At 48.0% G+C, this 21950-nt stretch overlaps 1 protein-coding gene across 1 annotated transcript in view; it reads right to left on the bottom strand.

The window, feature by feature from the left end:
* XKR6 (XK related 6) overlaps positions 1-20317 on the bottom strand; it is a 174056-nt gene extending 153739 nt beyond the window's left edge. The window contains exon 1 of the mRNA XM_062638563.1: positions 19522-20317. Within this exon, the coding sequence (XP_062494547.1) occupies positions 19522-20252 (731 nt within the window). The 5' untranslated portion in view covers positions 20253-20317. The remainder of the gene's footprint in view (positions 1-19521) is intronic.
* Between the last annotated feature and the right edge of the window lie 1633 nt (positions 20318-21950).

The following is a 21950-nucleotide window of genomic DNA, read 5'->3' as shown; positions in this document are numbered from 1 at the left end:
GAGACATTGGTGTCTCTCTCTGTGATAACGAAAGGTCTGTTTGGCAGTAAACTATAAGAAAATTAAATGAGTAGCACAATGCTCTGCTCTGTTTCTTACCTCCCTCTTCTAACAAATCACCACATCAGGGACATTAATCATTTTAGCTATATCTTTGCTTTGTTAGAAGTGTATGCTCACAGCCAAATAGCAGTTTTGAGGAGTTTATCTCTGGGTGAAATCCTGTGGAAGACATATATCCAAAGTCACAGTGCTGTGCAATAAATAGAGAGGAAGCCAGTCATCTCAAGACGGACCTCAATTAGCTCAGTTGAGGTATGCCTCCAGTCACTTAGGTCCCTTAATACAGCATTACCAGCCACAAAAAGTAATAACCACACTGAATCTGCACATTATTAATTCAAAAAGGCTGGCTGGTAGAACCTCTCATTGACCATCCCAGCTTTCCACCAGTTCTACTCCACCATCAACTGTTTATTTATTATTTACTATCTAGGTGTCTCTGGGACAACATAATATAGTATGATAGTCTCTCATCTCTTCCCTGCTAATGAATGTAATAAATAACTACAGTAAGCATTATAATCAATATTACACCCTGCTCACATCCCAGAGAACACAAGGTCTGTGGCCTGCAGTCCTGCTGGAGATGAAAAGTCTCTGTGGGATCCAGATCTATTTAGTGCTCAGAAAGAGAAGGTGAATTAGCAGCAGTGGGCTGGGGTACCAGGGGACAACTGTGCTCCCTGCAGGGCTGGGAAGGCATTGTGTAGCTGACTGTTTCATGTACCAGAAGGGCTACGAAGCATAGGTGCCTGCTTGCTTGTGCTCATTGCAAGCAAACCTGAAAAAGCAGCACTAACACTGTCAGTGCCCTGCATGCAAGAGGAGTTTGCTCTCATAAAATACAATAAAAAACCAGAAGACGGGATAGGAAGAGACATCAAAAGTTTATGCACTGAGTAAACCTCAGCAAACAATCCCAGGTTTGTTTCTCTTCTGAGAAAATAAACTATTTTAATGGGAAAGCATTATTAACTGCACAACATGAACAGGCTGGAGCTAGACAGAATTTTCCTTCCTATAAGGCAGGATCATGGAAAGCTCATGGAAAGCTGTTTTTTCACTTTGTTTCTTGCTCTTACGAATTCAGAATAACCACACACAACATTTCACGCTGTCACTTGATGAAGTAATGATATTCCTCAACTTATCCACCAGCCCTCCACTCTCTTCCTGACCTGCTCCTGCACGGACAGCTCCAAGGAATGAGCCAAACCACTTTATAAGGAAGCTGAAATCAGAAAGGAGCTGTTCTTTTTAAGACAGCTATTACCTTTGAGATTAGCTTACACCAACTTGGTAGCCTCCCAAAAGTATTTAGCCAACATTATCTTCTCGCAATGCCCACGCTCCCTTCTCACTGCTTGCCCTCTTCCAGAATTATTCTTCAAATCAAACAGTACGTCTTGCAGCTCGGATCACAACTTGAACAGTGGGGACCCAGGTCTCAGAACATATCTGTGCTGCTGAAGTTATTCCTAGTATCACACCAAAGCATCTCTGTGTATAATCACCCCAAGTACTCTGTTCATGAGCATGTGCATCCCAGGTAGAAGACGGTATCTCATCCTGAGGGGGTATTACAACACCCATATACTGTTTTCAGAGCTGGGTTTCTCACCCTCTGAAAGGTACTCAGACCTCTTTGCAGCAGTTGTAGAGAGCACAGATTATTTTTTAAAGCATTCTTACCTTACCATTCTTTCACACTAAAACACGCTTCAACTACAAAGTAAATAACTCATTCACGCTAAAAACTCTTACCAGCAAAAGAGAAAGTACTCTACACATATTCCTAAAGTTAATGTACACAAAATATAATTATCTAGTAAAAACATCAAGAACAAACACAAGTTTTCCAAATCTTCTTAACTGTGCTGTTCAACCCAGTGCCTCATCTGACTGTAGTCCAGATACTAACTCTAGCCAGAAGGTATTACACATACAAACCCTAGAAACTGCAAGGATCTTCAAAGTCTCTTTGGTATATGACAAATTCTCAACTGACATGACTCTGTTGATAATGTCACCAGGAAAGAACATGGTCCTCCACAGATACACCACAGAGAAGCTGAAAGACTAACCTTGCAATATTCAGTATCTTGCTCCACTCAAAAATGACAGTCCCCACAATCAATCTATGGAAAAGTACTTCTTGCACGGGTATTTTCTTTTTCTGCAAGGGGCAGAAACTCACCCTGCCGAGTTTCAGCACTTCCAGAATAACATGTCTAAAGCTGAAGTGACTGAATGAGATGCTTGTTCCACACAGGAATTTGTGGAAAAAAATTGTCCCACTCTCAATTTTGCAGGCAAACAACTGCAAGCCCTCAGAATTCACACTCTTATGCAGGAATCTCCCTAATGAAACCATCAAGGAGACACCAAGTGAAGCAAAATCTCCAAAGCAGCACTGAAGAAAATTTTGCCAAGCTTTAAAACCCCGCAAAGGGCTAAAGTCTTTATTACGGGCTATTAAACACACACCTCCTCCTCCTCAGCCACAAATGCCAGATGACGGCATGATAACCTGCAGGAAAATCATGACGCATCTGCCGGCTCCAATGCCTTTTCTTAGGCCACCTGTGCTCCTTTCTGTTCACCATCAGAAACCCGGTAACGAGCTGCACGGCGGCTTGGCCTGAGATCTCTGAAGATACACAAGCTTCAGTTGCGCTTTCCTACTCCCAGAAAAGCTCTTTCAAGCACTGAAAACTGTTTTCAATAAGAGGTAGGGTTCAAAGGAAAAAAAAAAAGCAATTTATGCTCAAATCGGAACTCCATTAAAAACACCAAACATTGATGATGCTTTGTAGTTTCTTTTGACTCTGGCAGTCATTACAGATCACAGGGAGCTCTGCACAATAGCTAGTTATACCTGTCACCTAGAGCACTGACCCATTCAGCACACAGAGTTATTTAATTCACCAAAGGCATGACTGAAAGACTGCAGGACACCCTGGGAATGGCCCCCATCAAAGCCAGCACACAGCAAGAAAACCCAGCACCAAGTCAGGATAGGTAGGGTAGCAAACAGCCTCATTTCGATAACCCCACTGGTCTGACCCAAGGCAATATAATCTTACCAGACAGCAGAACTCCTGTGGAAGGGTGGAAAGGCATGAGATCATAAACTGACAGAAGATGCCTTTGCTGACTGAATCCAGAGGTTTTAGATGTATCTACCTCTTCACATCTGCACATCAGCCCCATTGCTGTGGTGTGTGGAGCTGCGGAGATAACACAGAATGGGAAATGGTGTATATAGGAAAATAATAGCTACTCCACAGAGCTGGGTAAGCAGCCTAATTTAAAGCAGAAAATTCTTTTTATAATTCTACTCATATCATTAGAAGAGTAATATATATCCTTTAACGGACAAATAAAGTCATTTCAGCATTATCATTAGAATCACTGAGCAAAGGATGCATGAGCAAATTTTATGTTTGGGATGGTAAATTTTCATGGTCATTCCCTACTCCTATGAATGTGCTTTTCTGAAATCTAATACAGTGCATAACAGCGCTTTCAGTAAAACCAGTCCTGATTTGTCAGGCTTCTAAGCTGCACTTCTATTATGAAACTTCCCTTTTGTTGCTATCTTCTCAGCTAAGCTCTTCACTGTCAGCAGGAAGACGACCCTAAATGACTTCTCCTGCAATGAATGCCTCTTTAACTTAAGTCACTATTAGCTTCTCAGTCTCCAACACTTTTCAGAACTTATCACCTGTAGAGTTATGCTCCCTCAAGCAGGCAGGTTGCCTGTTGAAGACCCAAGCCGGGACTAGTGAGGGTGGAAAAGTGAGGCCAGCAAGGCTGCACCACAGCCTGACAGTGTTCAAGCTTTTGTTTGACAGCTGAAAGACTCTTTGGCTAAGAAATTACAATGACAGGGTTTCTTTCCTTTGATTGCCACTATTTCTCACCCATTACAGCTAGCTGTCTGCTACAAAGCTGGCTGGACTCAGATGGGGTACAGGGGTATGGGGCAGCTGCCAGGCACTGCCTCTGCTTTTGAGACAGATAAGTTGAAAGTACCCAAGTTCCAAAACCATGAAAATTCGTGAGGGTCAATGGCTAGGTGTAACCCCAGCAGATGATGCTCCAAGAGCAGGCAGAGTCAGCCTGGGACAGCCAGAAGCATCCCTAGCAAATTTTTTAGGTGACCCAACCAAGTCTGCATAGAACATCAAAGGAAGCACCAAAACTCGACAAAACAAAACCAACCAAACAAAAATGTGCTGTTCACTGGTTTCTGCCACTCTATTCAACAAATATAGCAAGTAACCCAACCCTGGAGAAACCTGGTTTAAAAAAAATGACCACAGCAATTCAATGCACTGATTACACAAAAACTCCAGGTTTCGGAATAGGTAAGATTCCAAATAAAACACTGACCTACCTTACAAGTACTGCTGATGAAAACAACAATACCTTAAAAGACAGAAGTTGCATCATAGAATCCCAGAATAGTTTGGGTTGGGAGGGAGGAACCTGAAAGCTCATCCAGTTGCAACCCCCTGCAACAGGCAAGGGCACTTTCCACTAGACCAGGTTGCTCCAAGCCCTGTCCAACCTGGCCTTGAACACTGCCAGGGATGGGACATCCACAGCTGCTCTGGGCAACCTGTGCCAGCGCCTCACTGGAAGGCTCCCACAGGAGGAAAATGGGTAAAGAAGAAAAAACGGCAGATGGGCAAAGCCAAGGGAGGAGGACATTGCTCATCTTGGAGCTCTTGACAGATATCAGAGTACCACACCCACTCTGCACACACAAATGCAAACTTGCAGTTACGGTTAACACAGATTAAACATCTCACTGAAAGGTCTTTTCTTGAAGGGATGGGAAGAAAAATAAGTTTCTTTAAAAGTAACTGCTCTTTAAGACCAATCATTAAAAATCCACAGTTTTATGATGGTGAAACTACTCCTAAAAATGCAGACTCCTCTTTTGAGTGACTAACAGATGTTTTCACTGAGGATTTCAGACAGGAAGATTACGAATGCAACGATAGTGGCAGCCTAATGAAGTTTAGTCTTCAGTTAATTTGCACAGCCAATTAATACTATACCCAGTGGAAAGTGTTACCAAGGCAAGAACTCTTTTGTTGACCGTAAGGGTCAATGCCAGGAAAAATATGCACTCTAAACACGTGCATGTTAATTTTGTACTGCGGAGGAGTGAGCATGCTGTCAGTGGGCTGTGGTCCTTCACAAGCAGTATCTTCACAGCAGCACACAAGAACCCAGAGCAGCATCCCAACCAGAAACACTGGCCCAATTATGGTCTGGTTCCTTGAGAGGTCAGGAGGCTTCAACAGCTTTCTGGTCAAGTGAGCCCGATTTTCCACATGGGAAATGGCACTAACAAATTTTCAATGCTTGTTCATCCTCTCCATTTCCCCCAAAACACACTTTCAGGACCATAAAAGCAATTCTTTCAAAGCAAATAAAAGAGATGTGACCTTCCCAGTTTTTCAGACACCTTTGTTAGGAGGGCTGGTTTACAAATCCCCTAATCCCCTAAAAGAAAGGGGAAAATAATCCAGTCCCAGGCAAAGAAGTCAACAAAGCCATCAGAAATTAAATTTAAACCCTGAATTCAAACTCCCTGCTGCAGTTATGTAGCTCCCGATAATTGCAGTAGCGGGGTTTTTGCTCTGAGGACACAGTTAAAATACCAACAAGGAAAATATAAGGGTCAGCAGCAATTTGCTCCCACTGCTAAAAAACTAGTCACTTCCCAACAACCACAAAGAGCTTGTTCCTGGTTAAAGGAGGAGCGGGAATTACAGTGAGATCCATGTGTTCAAACAGCAAAGACAGCGGTTCATTCCACAGAGACCTTGATCACAACAAGGAAAGATAATGAGAGCCTTTAACAAATCTCTGATTGTGCAACAAGCCAGACCAGGAAAAAATGTTTTTATAAATGGAATTATTACACTCCAGAGCAGCAAAGTAAAGACTAAAACCACACTCGGCACAAGGAGTAATAAAGCATCAATTAAGGTGATGTTTTGAAGTGGAGAGATTATTCAGGTAAATGCCAGGTTACCCAGGCAGTTTCTGGTACAAAAATGTGGTGTTTAATCTTAGTTTTTGCTCTCCTGAATTTGGGGAAGGAAAATATTTCCCTAACTCAGGGTTAATTTCTATCTTCTTCTGAGAGTATGTGGGTTGTTTCAGCACACTTCGTCAGATTTTCCTGCACATTCTGAGATATAAGGCATTATCAGAAAGGACCAAACAGTAAGACCAGCCCATCAGGGTTCATCTGTCTCTTGTGTTCACTGTCTAACAAGCAGATTTAAAATTGGAGTTTGCATCCCCATCAGAGAAGCCACATCAATTTTAGAGCAGCAGAGGAGATCTTGAGAACACTGAACTTAGGGATGCCAAGATTTTTACACAATAAAACTGCAGCAGATCAATCATAACTTTTTGCAAATCCTAAATGACACCTGAAGTCCTGGGTGTACTCATCTGCTGAAGGATGATTAAGTTGAAAATCTACAATTACTTCTAATCTTAAATAACCAATAGGATTTTAACTCCCAACATACAATAGCTAAGATGTGATATCACTGGGAGCTTTTTGAAACCAATCAATAACTATTAAAGCTGGATCCCATCAGCTACCACCAGGTATTAGCCACTTTCTCAATATTTCAAGTATGAAGTTATTCTTAGGAACAGTTAAAGTAGTAAAATGAAGTGGTCTCATACTGACACTGCGATAAATATGAGATTAAATATAGAACAAATTTATTACTCCCTGAAGTCCTACTGAGTGTCCTGATTTTTCTGTATCCACAACAGCATGGCTTACTTTGATGTGTTATTATCCCAGATCTAAAGCGCACAATCGAAAAGCAAAGAGCATGCTGGTTCAAAGACCTAACCCAGCCACGCCAGGTCCAAAGCAAATGCCAAACTGAACCTCCAGATCAAGATGATGGCCCTCTGACAGGCATCATGCCCCACTTAAAGCAAGTGTCACGCACACACACAAGTGATTTGTGACACTGAGCATGTGTGACACATCGCGGCACCCCTGGAGTGCCTGTGGGCTGACAGAGGAACATGCCTGCAGGAGACGACTTTTCCCAATACCCTGCTTTGAAGAAAGCGGAATAATCAGCCCATTTTAAAACCACTGTTTTTAAGGGCTCTGAGGAGTTTTAAAGTTAATCAGCTAATTACTCAGCTTGCTTAAAAAAAAAAAGAAACGAACCCATGAATTAAGCTCAGCCAGGTCTGGTGAAAATGGGTGGCACCAGAAGTGCATATTTCTTGCTTGCTGCCTGTCCTGTGCTCCCAGGATGGTCCCAGCTTGACCCCACAGGTCCTCACTGCAGAGCAAAATGTGCTAAAGACAGCTTCACGAGCAACGAACCACATCCTCCCCATCAGCATCTGAGCTGGAAGGGCTCAGATGCTGACACCAGGACACCAGTATTTGGGTCTCAGCTAGACAGACATGCCTAGGCACTTCTCCCTTCTCCATCACTCACCTGGGTTTCACCCTTAAGCATTAATATGGAAGTGATCAAGTGAATATCAGTCTCCCAAAGGTGATTTTTACAATCTGATACAATTTAGGGATTTGGGCTCCACTACTGGGGCATACATATGGGTCATAAAATAAATTTCGACCCAAACAGGTAAACCACATAGCCAGGTCTGAAAGCTAGAAGTGGATATTGCTAGAGATTCCGATACATTGGATACACTTTTACCAGCTGGGAGAAAAACCCCACATATTCTCCTCAGAAAATAAAAATTAACCCTAAGTAAGAGGAGTATTTTCCTTCCAAAAGTGTTGTATCCTTTTGGGCTCCTCCTTGAATATTAGGCAGGGATGCTGTTGCCTATGTGGCTCAACCACTATAGGACCATCTCTGGCACAATTTTGGCTAGGACTTACCAGCCCTCACCCCAGCAGTTCCTCAGTGCTGCTCAGGCACAGCCCAGAAACCATTCCCAGCTGGCAGCCTGGAGGCAATGACCCTCTCCCAAAAGCCAAGAAAGCTTAACATGATAGAAATGGTCTCGCTATGTCAGCCCATCTCAGGGCCAGAGGACAAATCCTGCCACTACTCAGCTTGCAAGTGGAGAAATGACCACTGAGGGTGAGCTCCCAGCAGGCGAGAGGAAGAGGGCTCTACACTCGATGGGTGCACATGGTAGGATTTTGTAAGTCTTTCATCCAAGGCAGCAACTTGAACAGGAATGAGATGGACCCATAGAGGGGCTCCTGTAAAATCCATAAGTGAGCTGAATCAGATTTGGGACTGGACCCTTTCCCGATGTCAGTGGTACGATCCATTTACGTCAGTGTGTGACAAAGGAACAGGACTGACAAGGACTAAGGTAAGATTAAGCATTCAGGAGACAAGCATGTCCTTCACAAAAACAAGGGCACGGAAGTCTATCGCACTGCCTTTGACACAGCCACGTGCTGATGCGAAAGCCTCAACCTCCAGCTCCTGCTTTGGGTCTGATGCACATGACTTGGCAAGGCGCTGCTGCAGCTCTCCCCTGAGAAACCACTTCTTCCCCAGCCCAGTCGTAACAAACGCTGGGAAATAAAGCATTAAAGCAACCTCTCGCCATATCACCGTGTCAACGTGACAGTCTGTGTACGATGACTTCACACTCTAATATGAGTTCACAGCTTCCCAGGACTTATAGCCCTAAGTCTCTCGCAAGGGAGGAACAGACGCATTCCTGCAGTCAGTGCTTCGAGAGCCGTGGATGCACGCTGTTCCAAATTATTTCCATCCGTAATTAATATTCATAAATGAGCCACAATACTGCACCTTCAGTCAGCCGTCACACACCACCCACACTAGATGAAAGGACAACTGCACGAGATAAGCAGTTTATTGGATCAAAAGGCCCCTTTAGACGAGAAGGCAGCTATTGCAACAGTGTAAAACTGACAGCATCCCATCGCGGGTGTACGCATGGAGGAAGTATCTGCAAATCTCCCTCTTTAAACCAAAGGTTCAGCACAGAAAATGCACAGCACAATTATTATTTTAATTTATCTGCATTTTCCTGCCTGCTCAAGGCTTCAGCTGAAGGTAGGAACTTACGTTTGAAAAGCTGGCATTTTACGTCACCGAAAATGGCTACTTCAAAACCATCAATCAACATTCAATTATACCATCAATTTAATTCCCTGTCCCTATTGTCAGCATTGCTGCCCCACCAGTCTCCAAGGGTTTTGGGCAAGGGCTTTGCCTTCAGCTTTTGCTTTTACCTGCCACTTACATCTTGCTCAAGCAAGATCATAAGGTGCTTTCTCCCACCCATCTCCCCAAACTCAAGACTAGGTGGTGGAAATCAAGGATCTCACCCACCCATGCAGACAGTGGCTTGGGGATAAGGTAGTGGCTGCATCTGTTGAGCACTAGCCCTGCACAGACAATAAATTAATTAAAGAGCCACCTGACAATCACATTAAATCCACTAACAGCAATGGAAAGCTTTTGGTCTGTTAATTTCCCCTCTATTTCCACTAGTATTTCCCAGGGATAGTGGCAAGACAGTTGAAACCAGCAAAGAAAGGTTTATTGCCCACCACTTTCCTCCTCAGCCTCCTCAGTTCTGCTCCTCAGCCACGAGGGACCGAAATAGTCTGCCCAGGGAAAAGCATATTTACACCCATTGCCAGAAAGGGAAAGTATAAATATTGCCAAAGCTTTATGAAGGCTAGTACTTACAGTCATGCTTTGAAAGGGAAAGAATAAAGCAAAATATTCAATTAGAAAAAATTACTATAATTGCAGGTTCTATTTTATCCCTCCATTAAAGCAATAAAGTGCCTCGAAATATTGCTGAGCTGGGATACAGAGCTTAGTGCTACTTAACATTTTAATATACATTGGGGGGCCTAATTTAATTTAGATCTGTGTGAGGGTCTTCCTTCCTCCCTGGCACCTACTCTCTCCCCCTCCACTTCTTAAAATATGACTGGATATAAGTGCATGCTTCTCCCCCACACCAAGGGATGTATATGCAGAGCTGAGGCTGGACATATATTCTGACACACGCCAGCATGCCTCCAAAGCAATGAGGACATCAAGCGCATACACACATCGCTCCACAAATGCAGAAGCCCAGCTCAAAGTGCTCTTGCCTGCACCTGAAAACTCTGACGTACGAGTTTGGGTTTTTTTTATATTGGAGGAAAATGTCCAGTTTCTGCTCCCTGAACATGTAACAAAATCCACTTGGAAATGTAAAAATCACACCATTTTCCTCTAATAACACATTAATCCCATGGGAAGGGATTTGCTATTGGAAGTCGTTGAGCAAGCAACTGCCGAGGCTAAAGAAGGGGGGGCTCTTACTCCCAGCCCTGCCTCTTGCCATGCTTCCTCCACACTATGATGCTATGAGCTGCAGTTTTCTGTCTCCCTTTGTGACAGAAGATAAGTGAATCTTATTTTAGGGAGCCCTTCATTCTTTTAATTAAACAAATTAATATCACTTCTCCATATCACATAGCCTCTGTTATCTTTCGTGAACTCCTACAATTCTGTTGAAAAGATATATTGAAAAACCACTAATTGAGATAATCTCTGGAATTCAAGAGTTGGTGTATTTTTAACCATGTTTTAAAACTATTTTCCCTTTGTTTCTGGAATGCCTCCCATCCTTCCTCCCATGCCAGACTGTTTACATTATTTAAATGCCTTCTGCTTATACCACTCTTTACAATTTTTACTTCAACAACAGCGGCCTCCATTGCTCTTTTTTCCCTCACTTAGACATAACTGGGATGAATTCCAATCCCAAACTCAAAACCACTCCTGGTGTTTTACTGCTGTCTTCTGTGCTTGGTACATCCAGCAATGCATTACTGCCAGTCCTGTCATCTGGGACTGCCTGTGGGGGGGGGGAGCCAAGCTTGAAGAGTTAAACTCTTCTTCTTTTACAGCAGAAACCAGGGAAACGGTGATTCTCCCCAGACACAGGAATCCTCTGCAAATTCACAAGGATACTTGTCATCCTCACGCTTTAGCGGGCAAGCCTGAGCCACCCCACTAAGAGGATGGGGAGCGCACCGCTCTTTTATTTTTGTAGGGACCTAAGTCCAGCGCTCCCCATGCACACAGAAGGATGGCCTCACAACCCTGCCCCACGGAAACCTCTGTGCAGCAAACCCTGCAAGCCAAAGGAGTCTCCGACAGACAGCCTCACTTCCCTGTCGCTTGGGTTTGATGTGCCTTTTTCTGCAGGTTTAATTAGAAAGCTGATAAAGGCAGCTCCAGGTGCCAGAGCCTTTTGCATTGTGGCTTCTAAAGAGTTTTAATAAGAGTTCCACCAAATTGGTGGGGGGTTTACGGCACATTTTTCCCACATCAAGATGACCTGCAAAGGTAGCAAGGGCAATCTAGCACAACAGCCTATTGAGTTTTTCCAGCATGAGTGCAGACCTCTGCAGTGTTAATTTAAGCCTATTCACAAACAGGCTTGTTTTCCTTAGACCTCATTCCCAGACCATCTATGGCATGGCACTAAAGCAGCACTTATGATGCACTCCTGTCTTAGTCCTATTTCGTGTGGGGATTTAGGATGAGTGAGAACACACCTATTTCCTGAACCCATCCTGTGCAAAAGGGGATACAATACACAGATATTTATTTGGGATGCAAAAATTTTCAACAGCTTCTGCAGCAGGTAAACCAAATCATCATAATGTGGAACCCCACAGGCAGCGCAGAGGAAGTGGAGGTCCTCGCAATAAGGGCTCTGGCCTGGAATACAGGAGGTTTCAGCAAAGCTGCCAATTCTGCAGATCTTCTGTGCAGCCAAGTCACTTAAGGACAGAGTGTGAATATTTCATAGGTGAACCTGAGCTCTCACAGATTTCAGAAGAAAGGAGACGTGAGGAGAAGCACAGTCTTCAGGTCCCATTATAGTTTTGGGGACACATTTAAGATTGCCTTTCGCTCTATTTCTTGTCTCTTGGCCAAGATCCGGCTTTGCTCTGGTTCAGCTAGGGCTTTGAGGCACAGATGCAAGGAATAACACCTCCAGTTATACTGAAGTAATGGAAGCACTGAGTCCATGGGTCAGATTTGCACAGGGGTGGACAAAAAGCAACTCCTGAGACTCATCCCAAGTGATATAAACATGGCTCCTATGCTCCAGCAGTTACATACAACCAAGCACAGGCTCAAACTGGAATACAGGGTGGTGGGCAACACAAATTCCCAGGGTGGGGGGAGTTGCAAAAAATATAAATACAAAAACACAGGCATGGTGAGCTGCTGTGGGCTGCTACCAGCTGCCCCGGAGACAAACGAATGCTTAGTCCCACAACCCAGGAGGTTTCTAAAGCATCCTTGACACTGCAGACACCACACGGGATGTGCCTGTTGATCTGCCTTGCAAGGCTGTGCTGTTCCGCTTCACAGGGTTAGAAACATGAGCTGTTCCTCCCACTGCTGGACTGCTGCTAGGCTTGGGGATATTCTTAAGATCCTTCCACCAAGGAAAGCTCTTTCCCCATTTTTCTTAGGATCCCATTCGGAAAAGCATCTCAGTACCTTAAAGCAGCCATAGCAGACTAGGGCATCAGTCTGAATCCCAGCACATCAGAAGAAGGTAGGTCAATGAAATAACAATATTTGGGCACATATTCTTTGCTTATGCCTTTAATTACAATTTAAATTTATCTCTAGCTATAGCAAAGCATTACTCTGATTCATGGTTCCTCCTCCCTAAAAGCTTTCAGTTGTTAAAACACTGCCTTCTGCTACCACTGATTTTCATGACAGTCAGGTGCTAAAAATCAAGCCAGGATTAAAGAGAAATAAAGTACAGGGAGGAGTTATGTGAGGGATCTAGACTTCTCCATAGGCTCACCTTCATTCCCCAAGGAAAATTACATGTTTGACGTCCAATTTCTGTTCCTTGCAGTCTCAAGACAGTGAAAGCAGCTCCCTTCCAAAGAGATGCTTTATCACCATCAGTTCTACCTCCATCCTTTTCATCAAAAGAAATGCTCCCCGAATAACCTACATTTGTACTGAGAGGAGAACTACAGCAAGGAATAAAGCTAGCTCAGTGCAGCTAAAAGCAAAATGGAAGTGTCTAGAAAGGTGGGAAGTAGAGAGCTTGCAATTTTAACATACTAAAAAGGTGAGCCATCTTTCCTCCTTCCCTTGGCACCCTGCCTCTCCTGCACCAGGAAAGGCACTTTCAGGTTGCCGCTGGCATTAGAGATAAAGCCGTAGGGCACCTGGAAAAAAAAGGCACAGCTGTCTTTCCTAGAGTTAAGTGTGAAGTCTGAGCAACTGAAAAAAACTGTTCTGGTCAAAGACCCTGCAGGTAGTACCACTTAGAAAAGCAGCCTGCAACCCAGCATCAAAGAGTCATCTTCCCTTATAGATTTCAGACCCCTGGAGATGGTCTCTTGAAAGTAACTAGCACCAGTGTCCTCACCTTGAAAGCCATGGAAACTTTATGCTGGTTCAGTCGGAACAAAGTCAGGTCACCAAAGCACTTCTACTTCCCCGTCCTCCTCCCCAAACAGCATGGGAGAGAAGTGATGAGCTGTTGTCACTGTATGACCACCTTACCCAAACTGCCCCTACTGTCCACTTGGGTCTTCTTCAACAGCATCATCACATCCAGGAGGAAACCGATTCCAGTTTCTCCTCTGAATCCAGCTCACCCACACCATGCTGTCACTTCAAAAACATGGAACCGCATGGCAAAGAGAACTCCCACCAGGTCAAGGCAGCACGCTAGTTATTCCTCCCAAGAAAAGGTCTGGAGGAAACTCTGCCCTCCCAAGGCTGGCACAGCAGATCTGCTTCAACATCTGTGGTTTGACCCCCTCTAGTGGGTAGCACTCAACAAGACACAGAGCCTCACCACCACCCCACAACCAATGGAGACCCTACTCAAGTCATAAAGCCTTTTCTCATTATGATAATGATGATGATGATTTTCCCCACATACAACCTACCTGCCTTGCACTTCAGATTCAATGTCTTTGGACCTCTACAGACATAGCCCAGCACTTATGTAGATCCTGCAGAAAACACTAAGAAATGGGAGCAGAGCAGGTAAGATTTTTGCAAGGGAGAACCACCTCACAGGAAAAAAGTTATACCCCAGCCCTGATTTTGTAGGGAGAACATATTTATCATCTATCGCAGAATGTCTTCCCTCTGCCAACTTGTCAGAAGCTGACAAAACTCCATACTATAAAAGCAAGCTGTTAAAACTTGGCTAAAGGGAAAAACTTAGCTGCCAGACAAGCTAACCAGAAAAAGCTGAAAAAAATATTCAAGTGTGCCAGGGAAGGCAGTAAATTTACAGAAAGCCTCCACAATGCTGAACATCCCAAACCAAGACAACGAGGCAGCATTAGGTCAGCGGCTTCTCGTTCATTTGTCACTTGACAAGCAGAGTTCTCCCACTCCAAGGGACTTGGGCAGATACATTAAAAGCTGTAGCTGCCTGCATTTCTAAACCACCCAAAGTAGCATGTATCTAACTCACAGTTCATCCCGGAACAAAGTATTTTAGTAGAGCCTAAACCCACTCACCATGTAGTCATTAAATACCACATATTCCATTTAAACCCATTGATTCATCCTTCCACCTCCGGGCATGCCAACAGATGAACAAGTCATACATTTAGTCTTTCCATTAATGAACAAAATGTTAAGTCTTTGCCTAAATTTTGGGAATTTTTCTTTTAACTGCACATATACGTAAGGTGTTTTTAATGTCAAAAGAGTGACATGGGTTGTTCTGGTTCGGTCGTTTTCCTTCTAAATGTGTATTCATTAAGTTTTCAAAACAAAACCCATAAACATGTTATATTCAAGTCAGGACACTTAACCATTACTGACAGTTTAACAGACACAGCAATTTCCAGCTGATCAGCATTCATTTCAGCTCAAACTACACATACTGTTAATCCAACAGAATCCAATAATGTTTTCTTTAATAGTATACTGAAACATGAAGGATTGTAGTTTACACTCTAAACCTTGTATTCCAGGACTGTAATCATGACCCACTAACCCACTTATAACAGAGGTTAAAGAAAGGTACAACACGGCAGTTACACTCCTGTCATTCATACAACTTGTGCAACTATCCAAGATATAAAAACTTCAAGTCAAAAACTATTTCTCATGAATTTTACACAGCTGAATGACTTCAGCGAAAGCAACAGCCCTGGCAAGCTTTGATGACAGACCTGCCTTTAGCCTATTTCCCACGAAACCACAGCACTGCAGCATCCCTCCTCAGTGAAGAGCCCTCCTGCAGTTTGTAGTGCAGCAGCAGCTCAGCAGCGAGCGTAACATGCCCCAACCAGCATACTTCACTTGTTGGATAGACTGGCTGAACTGTTCTAGCTCTCAAGATAATCTAAAAGATTTGAGATGAAAGGTGAAAACCAAAGATTTATAAAGAGAATAACCCCAGGACGTGAGCTTTATCAGTGGGAATGCCATTTGAGATCATACTGCTTCAAGCAATATATATACACACACACATATCTATGTACACACACATTTCTACAATATGTATACTTTTTTTACATGTATACTTTCTTTGCAGCAGCCACTACAGGCAGGCAGTATTAACACAGCCTTTGGTTCTTAGCTGAGCATGAAGCAGCCACAGACAAAAAAACTGAACAGGAATATCACTAACACACAAAGTACATGCACTGACCAACTCCTCAGCACTCCTGCCTCATCACAATTCACTCTTTGAATAGGAAAACAGAGGACATGAACAGAATACAAAGCCGTATCCAGACTGCTCAAACCCAAGAAGCCATGTCTCCCACAATCCTGACAAAATAAGGAGACAACCTTGCTAAAGTAAGAGCCTGAGGTATGTTTATATTTCTGCCATAAAATGTTATTTATATATCATCTTATTGTCAATATTTAGGAAAAGAAATCCCTACAGGACCTGTGTTATCCCCCAAATCAAAACCTGTATTAACTAATGTATTCAGGATGAGAATTCCTGTACAACTCCAACCTGCTCCCTCCATTCTTTACAACTTTGCTTCCAGCTGCTGAGCAACAGCCACGCCAGCCTCTACGTAACGTACAATCCCGATTACGCTACAAGCAGTCACAGCGCGTACCCATGATCACGCAGGAAACCAGGCTGGGTGCATAGGCACCAAACTCACATTGCCTGAGGTCTTCCTCCTCCAGCCCCAAGTACAAACTTCCTACCAGCACAAAGCTATTTAGCTGCAGGCAAGCACCGCTAAAACAGTGCTTCCCAGTATTAGTCCATCAAAACATTCAAGATTAATTTTAATGATCTTTGCAAGATCTATAGTGGGAATGCAGAAAGACACCCTCGTGGAGGCTAGCCTGCAGATCCCCATTAATTCTTGCTTCGGACATACTGGGAGTCAGCTTCATGCTGACACACTAAACAGCATGCCTTAAAGAGCAGGAGCCGTGTGCTAGTGGGATTAGTGATCAACAGGAGAGAAAGATCCCTTATTTCATGTGAGGTGATCTGGTCTGTGAACTCCTTCCGGCAGTCCCAGTCCCTTAGAAGTAAATGCTTTTCCTCTGCATTAACAAAAGAGGGGAAAACTCTGGGCAACTTGAGCTTTGTGGCTTATATTACCAAAACCAAATAAATCGCCCCTCTTCAATGGACCCCCTCTGTCTCTGCCAACATCTCTTCAGCGTCCCCCTCTCCACCTGTTCACTCAGGCGTGCGATGACATGGGGTGTTTTTGTAAACCGGCTCTCACCACAGCTAATACACAATCATTTCTTTTCCCTAGCTCCAAGAGGAGAAAAATCCAACTTGCCAGAGGAGCATCTGCATCGAGAACTGCTTTTGCTGATGGGATCAGGGAAAGCAGGAGAAATGCTCGCATACCAGTTCATTACCCTTGCACGCATCACCCACAGGCATCCCCCTCCTGCCATCCCCCAGACCAGATACCGGATGCAATAAAGAAATTAAAGAAATAGAATAAACCCCCAAGCAGAATTTGAGAACAAATGTGCTTTGAATGCTACACAAATGACATTGAAGATGCAGAAAGAAATATGTAATTGCTATTGCACTGCATGATTTCATGGGCTTATTTCCTAGGTACCCATTCCACACACCCTTCCCACAAAGATCCCCTCCTCTCCACCCCCTTGGCTTCTTTAATGAAAAATAATCTTTGATCCTTGAGGATTATTTTTAAAGCTACAAAACCCAACCAACCCCATCTGCAGCCTCTTCCCTCTAGTCTAGCCCATTTATGGGGTGGAGGGGTGCATCCACAACCCCAGAGACCTCCCTCTGCCCTCCACCCTCCACACACTTCACACCCCTTCCACCTTGCTATGCTGCATCCCATCTCAGAGGACACTGGGCAAAGCCGGGTCTTTACAGCTGTCCTCACAACACCCCTTTCAGACAGACCAATATCTCTGTAGAAGTGTTTGCATCTACAGGCTTTCATCCTGGAGAATCCCTCCCTGCCTCCTCCCACATCCCATTTTTGGGGGAGGATAACGCAATTTCCAGTTTACTCTGAAGGATGCTGTTTTATTCCCACTGATCATGGGGTCAGTTCACAGTCCCTTCCTCCAAGCAGTTATCTCCTCCCAGAGGGGAACAATCCCTGTCTCTGACCTTCATCCTCAGACAGGCAACCCCACCGCCGTGCCCGCTCCCCCGCCACCTGGCCGAGGAGAAGGTTTCTTCTCTCGCCAAAGCCACAGCCGAGGCATCACGATGCATTTTTCCACTCCCACAGCCCGCTCCTTCGATGCGGGGGGAGCAACGAGCCGGGGGCTCCCCCATCGCCCTGTGGGGAAAGGTTCTTGGGGACAGATGTGACCCTCACCCCCTTGTCATCTACCGGGGGGAGGACACAATCCATGCAGGCGGATACCAGCCCTCTGGAAACAGCACATCCCAGCGCTTGGCAGCCGGGGGTCTGCCATCCGCCCCCCTGCAGACCCTCCCTGGAGCAGCCCCCCCACTTGCTGTGGGGCCTTTCTCTTGCCCGTCACCCCTGCTACAGAAAGGGAGCGGTGGGGCAAGCCCTCCCCAGGGCCACGGGACCTCCCTCTGCAGCGCAGCTGCCATGTGAGGGTCACCCCCAGCCCCAGGCCTGCCTTCACTCCGTCACCTCGGGGGTGTCGTCTCCACCACCTCCTGTCAGGAAGAGCAGCTCCATCCCCCCACTCCCCGTCCTGCCCCGTGTCTGTGGGGCAGCAAGAGTCCAGTCCACCCCTTGAGGCACCATCTACAGCCCCACGGAGCCAGAATCCCTTCCAGAGCCCCTTACATCCCCCGTGCTGGGGGGGACATCACCCTGTGTCCCCTCGAGGCTGTAAGGGGACAGCAGCCCCCACTTCCCTTGCCCCAGCCCCACATGCTCACTGAGGGGGCACCTCTTCTCCTTTCAGGGCTCTCCTCAGTGAAGCAGGGCTCACCCCACATCTCCACATGGCAAGCACTGACCCACGTCCTGCTTAGACCAACGGACCCCACTCCTCTCAGCTCAGTCCCACAGACACCTTTTAGGAGAGCTTCTCTTCCCCTTGGACGCCCCCTCAGCACAAAGGGGGCTGTCACACCCTCTCCACCTGGGGGAGCACTGACCCACGTCCACCTTGGACCATGAGGTGACAACAACCCCCATGTCCCCCACCTCAGCTCATCCAGGCTCATTCTGTGCGGATCTCTTCTCCTGTGTCTCCTCACCCAAAGTATGAGTAACCCCGAAACCTCTCCTCCTTCTCTCTGCGAGGGTCACCACACTAACCATGACCACCTCAGACCAAGAGGTGAAACTGACTCATGCCCATTTCAGATCAGGAGCTGACAGCGACCCTCACGTGCCCCACCTCAGCCAGGGGACAATGAGCCACCTCTGCTTCAAACCATGATGCGATGCTGACCCACGTCCACCTCGCACCACTAGGTGATGCTGACCCACATCCAACTCAGACCGTGAGGTGACAGTGATGCCCATCCACCTCATCTCAGCTAGGGGACAGTGAGGTGACACTGACCCACATCCAGCTCAGACCATGAAATGACAATGATCCCCATGGGCCCCATCTCAGCCAGGGGACAACATCCCACCTCAAACCATGAGGTGACACTGACTCACGTCCACCTTGGACCGTGAGGTGACACTGACACACGTCCACCTCGGACCATGAAGTGACAGCTTCCACCATCTGCTCCATCTCAGCCAGAACACAGCGACCTACCTCAAACCATGAGGTGACACTGACCCACGTCCACCTCAGACCGCGAGCTGACAACGACCCCCAACCGCCCCACCTCAGCCAGCGGACAGCGACCCGCTCTCGGGGCGCGCCGACCCACCGCCATGTCGGGCAACGAGCTGCCGGCCACCCCCGTCTCCCCGCCCGGCCCGGGGGTACCCGTCCGCCCCCTTACCTCCAGACCTGCCCCATCTGCAGCAGGTGGATGACGGACTGCCAGACCCAGACGGAGATCCTGCAGAGGCGCTGCGCCCCGGGGGTGGTGGTGCCGCCGGCTCCTCCTACCCCGCCGGCGGGTCCCCCCCGGCGGCCGACGGCCCCCATCATGGGCGGCCCGCGGCTGCTGAGGCCCTGCACGGCGCCCAGCCCGCCGCCCGTGTAGTCCTGCACGAACCAGCGGAAGCTGAGGATCTGCACCAGCACCGAGGGCAGCAGCACGAAGGCCAGCGTCAGGCCGCACCAGACGTAGTCCCGTCGGCCGTAGTGGTGCAGCGCCAGCCACAGGTCCGTGCCCACGTCCCCCAGCAGCACCAGCAGTGCCAGCACGATCCACAGGCAGTCCAGCCACGGCCGCTCGGCCGCCTCGCCGACCTCCGGCGCCCGCGGCGGCCCCTCGGCGGCGGGGCGCGGGGCCAGCGGCTCGGCGGCGGCGGCGGCGGCCGCCCGCCCGAAGAGGCTCCGCAGGCAGGCGCTCCGGCAGCCCCAGTAGCACGACGACGTGTTGCAGCAGTGGCAGATGTGCAAGGAGCTGCTGCCGCCCGGCTCCTCCGCGCCCTCGGCCGCCGCTGCCCCGACGCCGCCGGCGCCGCAGACGCCCGCCGCTGCCGCCGCCGCCGCCGCCTCGTCCAGGTTGTGCAGCTGGGCGAAGCCCACGCCGCCGCCGCCGCCATCCGACTTGGCCGCCATCTTGCTGCCGCCGCCGCGTCTCCGGCCCCTTCGCCGGGCGCGCTCGCTCGCTCTGGCCCCCCCGTCCCCGCTCCCGGCACCCCCCCACCCGCCGCCCGCCCGCCTGCCCGCCCGCCGCTTCCGGGGGCGGCGCTTCCGCGCCCGCGCAGGACGGGCCGGCCCGGGCCGCCTAGCGACCGAGCGGGGCAGCGCCGCGCCGGGCCGGCCGGGGACAGACGGGCCGGGCCGGGCCGGGCCGCTGCAAGCGAGCGGGCCCCTGTGCTGCCCCGGCACCTGCCGGCCCCGCGCTCGGTGCTGCTCTCTGCCGGCACCCCGTGCACACCGGCACCCGGAGCTGCCCTCCTCCCCGCTCCCATTGCACCGGCACGCAGCGCTGACCGCTGCCCGTTCCCATTGCACCAGCTCCAACCGCACTAGCAGCCGCTGGTGTCCTCTGCCCGTTCCCGTTGCACGGGCACGCAGCGCTGCCTGCTGCCCTATTCCTATTGCACCGGTTCCAATTTCACCAGCACCCACTGCTGTTCTCTGCCCTGTTCCCATTGCACTGATTCCCATTGGTCTAGCACCTGCTGCTGTCCTCCACCTTGCTCCCGTTACATCAGCACCTAGCGCTGCTCGCTGCCCTATTCCCATTGCAGCAGCACCCACTGCTGCTCTCCGCACTGCTCCCATTGTACAGGTACGCATCACTGCCCCCTGGCCCATTCACATTGCACTGGCACCCACTGCTGTCCTCTGCCCATTCCCATTCCACCAGTTGCTATTGCATTGGCGCTCACTGCTGACCACTGCCCTATTCCCATTGTATCAGCACCCACTGCTCTCTGTCTGCCCTGTTTCCATTGCACCAGTTTCCACTTTTCTGACACCCACTCCTGCTTTGCGCTCTGCTCCCGTTGCATCGGCATCCACTGCTGCTCTCTGCTCCATTCTCATTGCATCAGTTCCCATTGCACTGGCGCCCACTGCTGCCCTCTGCCAATTCCCATTGCACTGGCATCTGCTGCCCTATTCCCATTGCACCAACACCCGCTGCTTTTCTCCCTGGGCCTCTGTGTTAGTACACACAGTATCCATTGTGTATCTTCCCCTAACGTCTGTGCACTGACACCCGAATTCCCCATGCCATCCCCAGCTAAGCCCCCTTCTTCTGACCCCATCCCACTCCCAAATCAGCTCCCCAGTCCAGTATCCCTGTCCTGCAGCGCAACCTCCCTGTTCCTATCATCACTGTTCCCCCTCAAATACCAGGACCAACACTTTGCCATCCAGGCTGTCCTCAGCCCACCCTCAGCCAGACGGCCACCCGCTTTCCACCTCCAGCAGTTCCCTGGTACCTACCAAGTCCAGGTCCTCCTATGAGTTTCTCTTTGCCTTTTCCCCTCCTATGGCTCTGCTGGGAAGGGGGTGTCCTATCCCACCCCTATCCCATGGGTCCCCCATTGCATAGCAGCAGTGTCCAAGCCCACCTCAGCACCTTCCAAATCCCCCACAGTCCTGTCCCTCTCCTAACACAAGGATCCCCCATCCTCTGTCCTCTCCACTTGTCTCTTCCTTATCCACATTGGGGGACACTGCGTCACCCATCTCCAGTTCCTTGCTGTAGGAGACAAACCTCTGCCAAGCTGAGGGAGCTCTGCTTTTGGGATCTGCCTGGAGCTGAGCTGCACCCTGGGCAGGTGTTTCACTGAAGGACCT

The sequence above is a fragment of the Pezoporus occidentalis genome, unplaced genomic scaffold, assembly GCF_034315485.1.
Source record: "Pezoporus occidentalis ecotype Australia unplaced genomic scaffold, CSIRO_AGI_Poc_V1 ctg57, whole genome shotgun sequence".
NCBI classification, from domain to species: Eukaryota; Metazoa; Chordata; class Aves; order Psittaciformes; family Psittacidae; genus Pezoporus; species Pezoporus occidentalis.
The sequence above is the reverse complement of the archived record's forward strand: the minus strand, read 5'-3'. Positions and strand labels throughout refer to the sequence as shown.